Source organism: Poromitra crassiceps (genome assembly GCF_964638095.1).
Source record: "Poromitra crassiceps genome assembly, chromosome: 5".
NCBI lineage: Eukaryota > Metazoa > Chordata > Actinopteri > Beryciformes > Melamphaidae > Poromitra > Poromitra crassiceps.
This window is the reverse complement of record NC_139642.1, coordinates 45,606,866-45,621,039: the sequence shown is the minus strand read 5'-3', so window position 1 is coordinate 45,621,039 and position 14,174 is coordinate 45,606,866. Positions and strand designations below refer to the sequence as shown.

Sequence of the window (14,174 nt, the reverse complement as noted above, 5' to 3'; positions counted from 1 at the left end):
GATGTTTCAAGCACAGCGATCTCGCATAGACAGAGACACCACCATCTCTCCATATATACAGACAGACATGCACCGAGTATCGCTGCTGTATCTCGTTGGCTTATTTTTGGCAGTTTGTAAGTAAAAAACGATCAAATTACTGTTGTTTAAAAAAAAAATCCATTGTTCTCAGGTGGGACAAGGCCCAAAATGATCACTGTAAGCGGAGTATTGATCACTATAAACAGCATGTGTATAGGAATGATTCAGGACCAAGCTTTTTGATCACTATAATCGGTTGATCACTATAACCGTGACTATAAGCGGATTCCACTGTACTAGCAAGACAAATAGATGCCATGCGGGAATTGGGAAACTAAATAAGCATGAGCTACCCTCTTCCTATCTGTGTTGTCTGATTATATGTAAACAGACAGAAGGAGGGAAGTCATGATTATTTATTCATGAGCATTCAGTGCAGCTTAATGGCCGCACAGGTTTCGTTTGAAGAAATGCAATCAGTTCAATGAGTCTCCATCGCTTCAAGCAGATGTGTTCATTATAGTACAAGGGAATACAGTATATCGGCATCATTAACATAATGGTCATATGATCCGCTGTCCTGGGTGAGAGCAGTAAAGGCTAACCAGTCAGTGCTCTGGCATCATTTTTGACATGCAAAAACTCCATTCACATGGCCATCTGTGGTAGCCTAGCCATTACAGTAAGGCCATCACTGCCATCATTGCCTTTTCTGATGCCATTATTTTAGCCTTTTACACTTGTTGTCTCTCCCTGGGATGGGGTGGGACTATGGGGAGGAGGGGGGGGGGGTCTTTCTTTGCACTGTGGTCTGTTTGTCCTGTAAGGTTCTTCCAAATAAATAAAGTTATTACAATGTACATTCAGATTGTACATGTCTCTACTTTGGCCTTTGAGGACCTGTTTTAATGTCAGCACATTCTTGAAACATAGCTTACATAAATGATTGATTCAATCTCTTCCTCTTAGATTAAGTGCAGCCTATAGCCTCCTGCTGTAGCACATCTCTTCGTCTTGCAAGACTCTACTTTAAATATTGAAGTAAGATTAACCTCTGACTCCAGAACATTTCTCCAACACAGACTGCATGTTTCATGGAGTGGAAACTTATTTCACCTGTGCGGTCAGAGTGTGAATTTATGCAGAATTTAAATGACACGTTCAGATGACTGCTTTAAAGATTGATGTCAGTCTTTACAGAAAGCTCTATCTTGTTAGGAGGAATACCAGGATCATGGAGCAGTGATGCTTTTAGTGCGAAGGCCGTAGTTATGTGTTTGGGAAATTCAGCTCTCCTGTCAGGCAGACAGATGTTGTTTTCGCGTGTGTGCGTGTGTGTGTGTGTGTGTGTGTGAGCACGTGTGTGTGTGTGTGTGTGTGTGTGTGCGCACGTGCGTGTATGTGTGTGGTGCCTCCTTGTTTTCCACTGGAGGGAGCAGGAGTAATACAATAGACAAACATCAAAAAGCTTCAGAAAAGTCAGGTGTCCTGTGGGAACACCTGTGGGAATTTTGAGAAATAAACCAGATTTGTTGCATCTACTGGAAACTGGTGCAGGACCTCCAGAAGACTGTCCTTCTTCCTCCCCTTTATTTATTTTTTTACTTTCAAGGGTGTTTTTGCCCTGAGCCCCCATTAATTCCTGAGCCTGATGTGTATGTATTTATGTATGTTGTAAACCCCCAACCATGACCCTATTAACATAGCATTGATGGCTCACAGCAAGAAGAACCAGGATTCGATCTGTGGCCCCAGCACTTTCTGTGTGGAGCTTACATCTTCTCTTCTCACATTCGTGTTCAGAGTCGCCTCTGAGTCTCCCAGGTTTCATCTAAGTGTAGTCGCAGACTGTAGTTCAATCATGGAAGACCAAATAAGGCATTAATAGAGCACCCCATGCTGTCATAACCCTCAGCCCAAATGACGTCACTAAATGACGTCACCATCTCCGACGTCACCTTCTCCATGACGTCACCTTTGCAGCGTGACGTCAGTTGCCCAAATGACGTCAGTTATGACATCATAAATGCCCTTCTCCTGGTACTATATAAGGCCCCCATCACCACAGCTTAAATCACACTCGTGCAGTCATCACTCACCTTGTGTCAGCATCACGCATCCATCCAGCATCTCCAGGCAAGAAGCTTCCTTCAGTCCAGCACCATGTCCGAGTCCGAAGACGAGCAGCAAATGTTCAGCTCCACCGTGGACGCCTTCCTCCAGAGCACGTTCAACGCCCCGGCCAGCCCCGGGCAAATCCCCGATCCCCAGGCTTCATCTCCGGGCGTCTCAGGCGTCTCACTGGACGCTCCCCGCACCAGGGGCCGCGGCCGCAAAAGAAGACCCAACGTCCCGGAGGTCCTCGTCTCGCCCGGATCGCAGTCCGCGCAGCACTCCGAAGGCCGTGGCCGTGGCAAAAGAGCCCAGAAGTCCACCTCCAAGAAAGGCCCAGCGAAGCGCACCAAGACCGCCGGCTCCTCGGCGGACGCGCCAAGGCTTCCAGCCCCTCCAGGCCTCCATGATCCCCTCCATGATGTGACGCTCCTCTTGCTTATGAGAGAGGGCGTCGGTGCTGTAATGTGACGCTCCTCTTGCTTATGAGAGAGGGCGTCGGTGCTGTAAGAGATAGGACATCCCCCCTGAGGGGATCTGTTTCCAACGGGAGTCATAACATTGGTGGTGATCTGGGGGAGGTGGTGGGATGAAGCTTCTTGCCTGGAGATGCTGGATCGATGCGTGATGCTGACACAAGGTGAGTGATGACTGCACAAGTGTGATTTAAGCTGTGGTGATGGGGGCCTTATATAGTACCAGGAGAAGGGCATTTATGATGTCATAACTGACGTCATTTGGGCAACTGACGTCACGCTGCAAAGGTGACGTCATGGAGAAGGTGACGTCGGAGATGGTGACGTCATTTAGTGACGTAATTTGGGCTGAGGGTTATGACAGCATGGGGTGCTCTATTAATGCCTTATTTGGTCTTCCATGATTGAACTACAGTCTGCGACTACACTTCAATCATGAGAGACTCTTAATATAATTTTAACAAACTTTATTGAATCAGAATAGACAGTTTGAGTATGGCGTATGACTCCATGATGTGACGCTCCTCTTGCTTATGAGAGAGGGCGTCGGTGCTGTAAGAGATAGGACATACCCCAAAGGAATTTAAAGTTATTTCGGGAACAGGGAGAGTGAAAACGGGGGTCATCCCCCAAGATGTCCTATCTCTTACAGCACCGACGCCCTCTCTCATAAGCAAGAGGAGCGTCACATCATGGAGTCATACGCCATACTCAAACTGTCTATTCTGATTCAATAAAGTTTGTTAAAATTATATTAAGAGTCTCTCATGATTGAAATGACTTTAAACTGCCAAAATATATGAATGTGAGTGTTAGTGATTGTCTGTCTATCTGTGTTATCCCTGTGATGGACTGGCAACCCGTCCATGCCTTTCACCCAAAGCATGCTGGGATAGGCTCCAGCCCCCCGCGACCTGAAAAAGATTAAGCGTGTAGAGAAAAATCTATGAATGAATGTATGGTTGTATGGTTTGCATGTCTCTGTAAGAATAATGTTTGTGTCATGATTATGTAAAATCATGACACATGTTCATGTCGGAAATGAACTTACCGTACACTATCTTGGGATCATAATGTTACTCTAACTCTTCTTCTCAGACCAGCAGAGTAGACTGAATTTGATCAGGAGGATGGGTAGTATTGATCCAGCCCATAGTCAGGTTTCCCTCTGAAGGCAGGATCTCAGGCAGGGGGACGAGGATGTGGACACTGGCCCCCACAGCCAGAAGAGCAACTGCAGCTAATGCAGTGAGGCCTCGCCGCAGGATCAGCTGGGTGGTGGAGAGACTGCCACGCTCCGACTGCTGAACCACATGTCCACTCTTTGCCCCAGTGTTGCCTTCTTGGCTGGCTGTACTCACAGAGATGTAGCCATCCACTGACTAGAAGGGATGGCAGTAACATATTCTGTATTACTTAATTGCAAATGAGAGAGAAAGTGCTGCTTAACTTTAAAGGATGCAATGGCTAAAAGCGCAAAAGCAAACAATAAACACAAGGTTTAAATTACTTCAATATAAATGGTGAATGAGGGTGTAGCCTACATAACTCCGGTCAAACTTCACCACATGTCAGTGCTAACATTCCTGATGTCTGTACTGTATGTCTGTAAGTGTTTGGAAGAGAAAGGCACTGCTTCATTGTCTATGGGGATGTTCAAAGATTCAAAACTTCTGGAAGAGTGTCATAAATTGTTTGTCAAAGATCTTTGATACTGAAGTTCCTCTTAATGACAAACTCTGTGTGCTTGGTATCTATCCGGGGGACTTTGTGCAAACAGCAAAACAAGCTAAACTACTGGACTTCGGACTTCTTCAAGCCAGAAGAGCTATTGCACTTTGCTGGAAGAATATGGATGCGCCATCACTAAAAATGTGGAAAGGGGAACTTTCTGAATGTATTGGCCTGGAAAGACTAACGTACATTGCTAAGGGCAAAGGGGAATATTTTGCTCAGCTCTGGGAGCCATACATGCGTTTCATGAGAGATGGAGGCGGAGGTCTTGCCTGAAAGTTTGTGAACAAAGTGTGTGAGCAATGTGGAGGAAGTGTTTGATTTGTTGTTTTATCAGTATTTTATTTATTTAGTTTGAATTGGTGCAGGTTGATTGTGTGTGTGTGTGTGTGCGTGTGTGTGTATGTTGTAAGGCGTCTGGTCTTTAAAGTTGTATTGTCACTGTATGTTGTGTACAAGAAAAAATGACAATAAACATATTGGGTGGGGGGGAGGATGCAATGGCATTGGATACAATTTGGTATATTTGACTTTGGTGCACTATGGAAAAACTACATGGAGAAACTGTATATGTGCCCATGAAACAGGCTACGGAAAGCAGTCCAGGGCCATTGTTGTATAGCAGGTCACTCACACTCCCAGTGGTTGCTCTCTGGTCATCACTATCATTCTCCACAGTGTCAGACAGGACAGCTGTCCTCAATGATGTCACATCTGTGTGTTTTTTAGCTCGTTTCACAGCCTGTAAACAAGGAGATACAAAAACTCAACTGACAATTTCAGCTTTTTCGGATTCTTTCCTTACGGAATACCTGCTGAATGCCACAGATGTGTCCCAGCAACTGACACTATAGAAATCTAAATCTCTCTAAATGCAGCATATCTCAACAGCTGAGGCCCTGCATGATCCTGATTGTGAGATTAACCAGATTAGCATACCTCCTTTGTTATTTTCTCCCAGTCAAGTTTGAAGATTATGAGTATGATGTAGAAGGTCGATTGTAAAGCGACACAGATGAGCAGGCCTAGCCAAAAACCTGTGGAGAAAAAGACAGATTTGTCTGTCATTTCAAGGGCACTGGAAGCATATAGGTAACCAGCTCCTTCCTTTAGACATGCATTTGTCTTGAACCTCTATAGCAATGACAACAAACATTGACCTTTTGGTTTGTACCTAAAATTCGCAGTTTGGCCACAAACATGAATGTAATGCTCAGTGTAAGTCCAATAAAATAGTAGCCAATGAAGTTAGCCACGGCTGGTATCTTCTGTTTGCCCGAGCCCAGGAAGATGCCTGTGCACACACACTGGAAGGGAGAGAGCGCAATATCTGATCATTATGTGCTCACACTCAGACAGTCCATTGGCAACCATTAGATAGCATCTGAACAGTGTTGGGGGTCGTTACTCAAAAAGGTAATATTATACATTACACATTACTTTAAAAAAGTAATGTCTTACTTTACTTCATTACTCCCTGGAGGAAGTAATTAGTTACACTACTCGTTACATTACGTTTGCGTTACTCCACATCGCCTGAGATGCATTGCCACCTAATTGCCAGTTAATAATATAACATGCTTACATATGCCCATATCAGCACACATCCCTATCCTAATAAGGAGGACATAGATCTTGCTCCTCCCCGTCCCTCCAGCCCATCCAATCTACTTGTGTTGCATAATTAAGTGCATGAAAAAGCAAGCCTGATTCTGCAGATAATTGAAGAATGTATGTAATGCAAGTAATGCCATAAGTGAATATGTGAAAACTGTGATTACTGGCTTTAAGGACTGTAATGCCTTACACTACTCATTACAGACAAATGTAATGTGATTACAGTAATGCGTTACTTTGTAATGCATTGCCCCCAACTTAACTTTTGATATTTTACATGGTTTTGGTAGCATAACGCAAACACAAGAAACATTCCAAGACTCACCACAAGAGCTTCAAATAATTGAAGAGCAGCGTAGGCATTTATCGTCTGAGAGACCAGGTCTACGATTGTCCTGAGTGACAGTTTTATATTTTAGTTCCAATTTATGCTTTCCACTCTTTGCATGTGCTAATTTATAATGTGTAGTAATCCAGTAATCACATGGTACTGACAAGACTCACTGGTCAGATGTAAAGACGAAGCCAATCACTGTTTTCACAGAGCTGAGCACAACACCTTGAGTGATTGCCATGGCACCTGGAGCAAAAAATGTTGAAGACATCAGATATGTTGACATTATTGATATAAGCTAGAATGACAGAGCATGTTCCTAACTGACCTGCAAGAGAGAGGGATACCTTGCTGGTAAGGATCGCCCCTGCAGTGTCGCCTGCCCCCAGAGCGTTACCCACACGCACACAGGTCACACCTTGGATAGCAAGGGGGAACTGTGGATAATATAGGGAAAATATTCCAAAATGACAAGATACAGGAATCAGAAATACTTACAACTCATCTGCTACACACCACTATTTAGAATCTAAACTATTCATCTAAGTCTCAGAAAAAGCGTGGAAAAAGCTCCATGGAAAAAGCTGCCTTCACTCTTATTCAAATGACTAAAATAGCTATAACTGAAATAACTCAAATAAACAGGGCAGACTAGGCTGTAGATTAGTTAGATTCCTTGTGTGCTAGTTAGTTCAGAGTAGTCAGATTGTCTGAGCTGTTGCTCGTTTGGCCTGGCTGCTCTGCTGCCGGTTCTAGTGTGCCGCTGCTACCTCGCCCGCTACTGCCCCGGCCACTGCAGCAGGATGGCCAGGCGGATTGAGTAGCTGCTGTATGCCCTATGGCTGGGTGATAAATGTCAGACTAATCGTCTGTTGTCTAGTGGCTCATGTCACCAACTGTAATACATAACTTGATTGCTAAATTTTACTGTCCCCTGTGACTATTTGTGACCATATCGCCCAGCCCCAGTATATCCTGTCTGTTCTGCTCTCTCTCCTCTTCCCCCGCTCTCTTCCCACCTCTCTCCCTCTCCACCTCCTCCCTTTCCCTGCTCTTTCCTCCCCAACTTTCTCTCCACCTTTCTCCCCTTCCCTCTGTCTCTCTCTATCATAAGATTGTTCAACCATGTTATTATTATTATTACTGGGTTATTACTTTGTTATTGTTGTGTCAGCTAGATTTAGCTAGACATATTCTCTGTGAAGCCCTCTGAGACATGCTTGTGAATTAGGGCTATACAAATAAACTTGACTTGACTTAACTTAAGGATAACAGTACTATACAGTAGTTGAGCTTAATCATGTTTGAGGAGAGTGAATCAGTTTTAAAGTAAATATTTGACTTCAAAAGGACACAGTACCATGTAGTTTAGGTATGCCACCATTGCCACAGAATGTTGGGCTGCCAGGTCATAGTGACTCAGCATTCCTGATCAAGGGAGACATAGTTTAATTTGTTAAAATGGTCATTATCACATGCAGTAACCTGATCTGATAGAAACAAAGCTGAGAGGTAGGATCATTTGGTATCTGTGGCATTTTCTTTCAGAATGGGCTCATTGTAAGTCTCTAACATTTATATTACCTGCCATGATGCTCCCAAACTCATACAACCACCACTCAAAACATGTCATTAGTAAACTGGGAAGGGCCAGTTTCACGAAGGAGCCCCACTCCTGCAGTGATGCTAGAGACCAGCCTGCAGGGGGAGTTATTTAGTCAGAGAAATATGGCTGATGAACAAAGTCCATGTGATCATAAGGAAAACCAAAGAAATGTCTAGTGAAGAGCCCTATATACTGTACCTCCCCATGTTTTTACATGCAGCTTCTTCCACCAAATGTACGCAAACAGAAAAGCACAGTTGTAAAACTGAGACAGGGCATTGGCTGCTGCAGATCCACTGAAAGACAGGTTCATGCACACACGGACGTTGAAATTAATATGCGAAATGGCACATTTTCATGCAGAATAGAAAATGTTATATTGTGTGTGAGTACACTTACTTAACTCCCAGATCCAGCCAGTGAATTAGGATGTAGTTTGTCGCCAGGTTAGCTATGTTTGCCATGGCAGTGGTGTACATCTGAGGCCATATTATGCGCTAAGTACAAAAAATAATAAAATAACATGATACTGTCCTGAAGGGAATTACATTCAGCATATTATTTTGAGTCTCTGAAAGGAGATATAGAATGTATGTATGAAATGTACTGTAGATATGATACAGAATGGGATGAGTGAAGATGATTAGATGTGAGTACAGGATCGTAGTATACCTGGTTCTGTAGATAAGACACCTGAAGGTGATTCATGAATATTAACTGAAAGACAGAGATAGTCAAGAAGATGAGGAGGGATGGTTTAATGAGTTTGAAGTGGTGTGATCCCTCCTTTCACCAGCTGAAACTGGAACCAACGGTAACACTATAATACACCTTGTGTTTTAGAGTGTAACTCCCAGTCATTACCAGGTCATTTCCCAGAACTTATGATGTAATTTCCTTGTATGAACCTACTGGGGGAATCGAAAGGTTCCCGGTTCGAGGCCTGCGCGAGTACAATGTAGGGAAGTAACACTCTAAATCCCAAATTGTTACTCCCTTGGTCTTCGTCTTTTCTTCTTCTGGTGTACTTTTTTATGTACTGATTCATACAAGGACATTACATGGTAATGACGGGGAGTTTTTAACGAGCTGTATTATAAAGTGTTACCAAACCAACTGAGTCAATACCAATTAAGCATTCAGGTTGGAGGGGAAGTCGTTTATATGGATATGCATCAATGGAAAGATAACAAATCTGCACACAAAAAGTGAGAGGGAAGCAATAACTCACTGGCACTGCAGGTAGGTAGGCTGTAATATACAGTTGTGCTATTCTGAAAGAAACATAGTATTCAGTGCCACATCAAAGGCAGACAAGCACTGTTCAATTTAAGTAAGGTGCTGTAATATACTACACTTCAGTGCAAACTCACATACTTCCATCACCACTCAGAAACAGTTGTGTGAAGAAAATGCCAATGGCCTTTTCAGGAGAAATGATCTACTGTAAGTAGTAGTTCAATGATGTTCATCATGTCTTCATTTTTACATAGACGTTTTTGTTTTCTTGTGTTCAGACATAGGTTTATAGATGTTATTTATTTACCTTGACAGTTTCGACGAGTCAACTCTCGTCTTCTTCAGAAGCAGTCGCACTGACAGCTGGGTATGACGTGTCAACCAGTTGCTTTTCAGCAACTGGCGGTGTGCCCAGCTGAGCTGCCAGGTCTGCCAGGCCGGCCACGCCCACTATGACGTGTCGTGGCCGGACTGACAGACCCAACAGCCCCGCCGGGCACACTGCGCGGCCCGCCGCCCGTTGTTTTCTGGAGTAGAGCATCCCAGGTGCGGGAGAGCATGTAGGCCCCCTCGTCCCTGTTGATGGTGCCCTTGGCACGTCTCCTGATTTCCATAGCCTCCTTGATCCAACGCTTGTATTTGTTGTCCTCTGTTCCAATGACTCTTGCCTGATCCCAGTCCATAACGTGGTTGTTTCTTTTGCAGTGGTCTGATATGGCTGATTTGAGGTTTTCCTGTTGTGCTTTTTCTTTCTGTGTTCTTGTGAGTCGTGTTGCTGTTTCCTTTTCACATTCCTTCTGATGTTCTTTCTTTCTGGTGATGAATGACCTGCCCGTCTCCCCAATGTATGTTTTATTGCAGGATATGCATGGTATTTCGTATATAACGTTACATTTATTGTCCTGTTGGATTTTGTCTTTTGGGTGTACTAATAATTGCCGTAGTTTTGTGTGGGGTTTTATTGCAGTGCCTATTTTTTGTTTTTTCATGGCCCGTTGTATGGGTTCGGTTATCCCGCGGATATACGGTAGTGTGACCATACCGATATTGTTGTCCTGAGGGTTTTCTGTTTGTTTTTTCTTTTGTTGTTTTTGTGTTTTTTGTTTGCATTTTACCTGCTGTTTTCCTTTATTGATGGCCCATTTGGGATACTGGCAGCGTATGAGTGCTTGTTGTATATGGTTTTCCTCCTGCTGTCTGTCTTCCTCATCCGTAATGATAGCGGCCCGTTCGAATAATGTGCGAACTACTGAAAGTTTGTGTGCTGTGGGGTGTTCTGAAGTCCAGAGAAGATATTGGTCTGTGTGTGTGGGTTTCCTGTAAACTGTGATTTTAATGCTGCCGTCGTCCAACAGGAATCCAACAAGAATCCAACAGGACAATAAATGTAACGTTATATACGAAATACCATGCATATCCTGCAATAAAACATACATTGGGGAGACGGGCAGGTCATTCATCACCAGAAAGAAAGAACATCAGAAGGAATGTGAAAAGGAAACAGCAACACGACTCACAAGAACACAGAAAGAAAAAGCACAACAGGAAAACCTCAAATCAGCCATATCAGACCACTGCAAAAGAAACAACCACGTTATGGACTGGGATCAGGCAAGAGTCATTGGAACAGAGGACAACAAATACAAGCGTTGGATCAAGGAGGCTATGGAAATCAGGAGACGTGCCAAGGGCACCATCAACAGGGACGAGGGGGCCTACATGCTCTCCCGCACCTGGGATGCTCTACTCCAGAAAACAACGGGCGGCGGGCCGCGCAGTGTGCCCGGCGGGGCTGTTGGGTCTGTCAGTCCGGCCACGACACGTCATAGTGGGCGTGGCCGGCCTGGCAGACCTGGCAGCTCAGCTGGGCACACCGCCAGTTGCTGAAAAGCAACTGGTTGACACGTCATACCCAGCTGTCAGTGCGACTGCTTCTGAAGAAGACGAGAGTTGACTCGTCGAAACTGTCAAGGTAAATAAATAACATCTATAAACCTATGTCTGAACACAAGAAAACAAAAACGTCTACTGTAAGTAGTTATTGGATATAGAATTTTACAATGATACACTTCATTTGGTCAATAAACAGTTTGCTCCTGCTTTGTGCTGAATCTTTTCATGGAATGTGTAGGGGCCAGATTTGAATGCAGAGGATGTTTTATTTCAGGGATGAGCTCTCCTGTTCCAACTAATCAGCATGCAAACTAGTATCCTTCCTTATCCAATGCATGGCAGAGGCACACTGAGTTACTGGTAATGGAAGTACTGTGTGCAGTTATAGTTACGTGACCACCGCAGGCTCCTGGCCCAGGCACAGCAGGATGGCCTGGGCATTAATGAGCACACTCCAGCAGGGCAGGCAGAACAGCAGTAGGATAAGAATGCTCCGCTGAAGGATCACTCCCACCCGCAGCAGGTTCCTACCTCCAAATGTCTGAGAAGAGAGGAGAGTCATGAATAGTTGGCATCAGGGGGAAAGGGGGTCTGTTAATTTTTGTTTTGTTTTTTGTGTCATCGTATCCAAAGAGTTTTCCAAACCTGAGACACCAAAGTATCGCATGCCAGTGCCAGACCAAATCCTGTTGCCAGAGTGGTGATATTTAGGGCCTGAAAGGAGCATGAAACAAACCGAAAGGAGCCTGGACTGTGATGATGTAAGCAATATTGCTGAAATATGATGACTCATCATTTCATAACAGTAACTGTACTTCCCAAGTGATTGTGATAGCATTTTAAAAGCTATCCAGGTACAGTTAGTATGCAGTAATCTTTCATTTTTCCTCTGCAGCTGCCTTCTCCAGTGATATATACTGTTCTTGTTGCCAGAGTGGTGATATTTGTATGTATGTACTTACTCTCTTCCATTTTTCAAATCTATAGACCAGAAGTTGTTCTCAGGACAACACACAGAGTTCACACAGAGCAGACAGCTCTACTTGCCTGAGGTCACTGGCCGGTCTCCATTTCTCCAAACTGGGACTGCGCTGGTTACATTCTACTGTATGTATGTTTGTACACTGACTGTCAGCAAGTACCTCATACAACCCCATGCAAGTACCTCATACAACCCCACATCAAAAAAATCCCTTTAAACTCAGAACTCAAATGCATGGGAGGGGGGGTCCTGACTTACACCACTAGCTAATCCATGGCCAGCCATCACTTTGCTTCCCAGACGACCACTGAACACGGTAACGACAAATGGAAGCAGGTAAGTGAGGATTCGAGTGAGCAGCTGGAAAGAAAAACAGACAGTAGTAGTTGATAAATCAGCTCTCAGACAGGAAGTTGCAAAGTGAACATGACTTGAAATTAAATGTGCAGATTTCAGAGGTGGAAAGTACTGCAACTAATTATAAGTACTCAAATTACTGTAATTTAGTAGCTTTTTGTGTATTATACTTTTTTGAGTCATTTTTTAAATCAGTAATTTTACTTTTACTTACCGGTAAGTAAATTTTGTTTGAAATAACGTACTTTGCTACATTTTAAATTGCTTCATTACAGAGTAAAATAAATCCAACGTTTCGCCAAGTTTATAAACTGCTTGCACCCAAAACTGTCCAATCTATTAGCCCTCACTAACTGCCAGTGTTGCCAAGAAAAGTAGCTATTGGTCGCTCAAAAAGTTGCTAGAAGTAGCCAGATGACATCATGTTAATTGCAGAGGTGGAAAGTAACTAATTACATTTACTCTAGTTACTGTAATTGAGTAGCTTTTTTTGTGTACTTGTACTTTTTTTAGTAGTTTTTAATATCAGTAATTTTACTTTTACTTAAGTAAATCTGGTTTAAAGTAACGTACTTAAATAGCTTCAGAGTACAGAGTAAAATACATCCAAAGTTTTCTATGAACTGTGCACCAAAAACTGTTGACCCTTGATTTATTTGTACTCTTTCCAGCCCTGGCAGTTTTCACGACGCTCTGACTGTGCTTGTCAGATGAGCTATCACACTATCATCACTCATCATTACACACTGCCAAGTCACAGGCCATATGCTTTCTAACTCAGACACAAGGTTGACTTTTCCTGACATCTTAACCTTTTCTTGCACAAAGAAACACTTTCATCTATCTTCCATCATATAATTTGGCTTATGAGCAAGGATAACCAAATAAACCCAGCAGGGTCGGTAAGCAGCTATGGTCCTTACCAGAGGTCCTGTCATCTTGAGGATGTGATACAGCTCCTCTCTGTATGCCAGGGGAACCCTTTGGCGCACCCAGGAGCAACAGAAGAGCTTGGCACTGGATTCCTCCATGTTCCTGGGACCAGATGCCACTGTCGGTCTTCTCCGATTTCCTCCACTGTCCAGTGTCTGTCGTGTCCACTGTCTATAATTATTTCCGTAGCTCTCCGAGAGGGGTGTTCACTGCTGTGTTTCAACACCTCGAAAGGTTACTAATTAATTCCTCCCAAGTTTAGCGTCACAAAATATATTTCACTTTTTTTTTAAATACTCCACAGTGTGAGCGAAAAGATGTTGAGCATCACCATAAAAGCAAGGGCATTGTCACATGTAACACGATACAGATATTGTCTCAATATTGTGTTTAAACATTTCTGTTTTGTCAGCTGGTGCTCGGTGGGTAGTGAGGCTGTTAATAAATGACATGTGGAATGGAATGCGTGTGAGGATGTTACTTTTTCTATTGTTATAAAGTAAAGTAGGCTATTTTCTCAGTATAAATTATAGGTTGTTGAGTGAATCATTACAGTGCACTCCTCTTATAGTGATCACCTTGGGACAGGTCAAATTGATCACTATAAGCGGATGATCATTATAACAAAAACAAAAAAAAACTTTATTTCTCATGCAGATTACCATGTAATTGACATTTGTATATTACATGAATACAGTACATATTGTATAAAGTAAAGGAATGTCATTGACTTAAAAAAATCCACACAGTAAGTTAGGCCTCCAGATGTTTCAAACACAGCGATCTCGCATAGACAGAGACACCACCATCTCTCCATATATACAGACAGACATGCACCGAGTATCGCTGCTGTATCTCGTTGGCTTATTT

The 14,174-nt window shown here is 43.4% G+C and overlaps 1 protein-coding gene across 1 annotated transcript; it reads right to left on the bottom strand.

The window, feature by feature from the left end:
- Positions 1 to 3,703: 3,703 nt before the first annotated feature.
- Positions 3,704 to 13,402, bottom strand: LOC310776517 (multidrug and toxin extrusion protein 1-like; the record flags this gene model as incomplete). Its single annotated transcript, XM_083636699.1, has 17 exons — positions 3,704 to 3,991; positions 4,978 to 5,085; positions 5,283 to 5,380; positions 5,518 to 5,650; positions 6,286 to 6,355; positions 6,465 to 6,540; positions 6,623 to 6,731; positions 7,655 to 7,722; positions 7,879 to 7,992; positions 8,099 to 8,196; positions 8,300 to 8,397; positions 8,573 to 8,617; positions 9,132 to 9,174; positions 11,425 to 11,573; positions 11,678 to 11,746; positions 12,273 to 12,374; positions 13,295 to 13,402. The coding sequence occupies 17 exons, from the start codon at positions 13,400 to 13,402 to the stop codon at positions 3,704 to 3,706; spliced, it is 1,776 nt and encodes a 591-aa protein (XP_083492825.1).
- Positions 13,403 to 14,174: the final 772 nt, after the last annotated feature.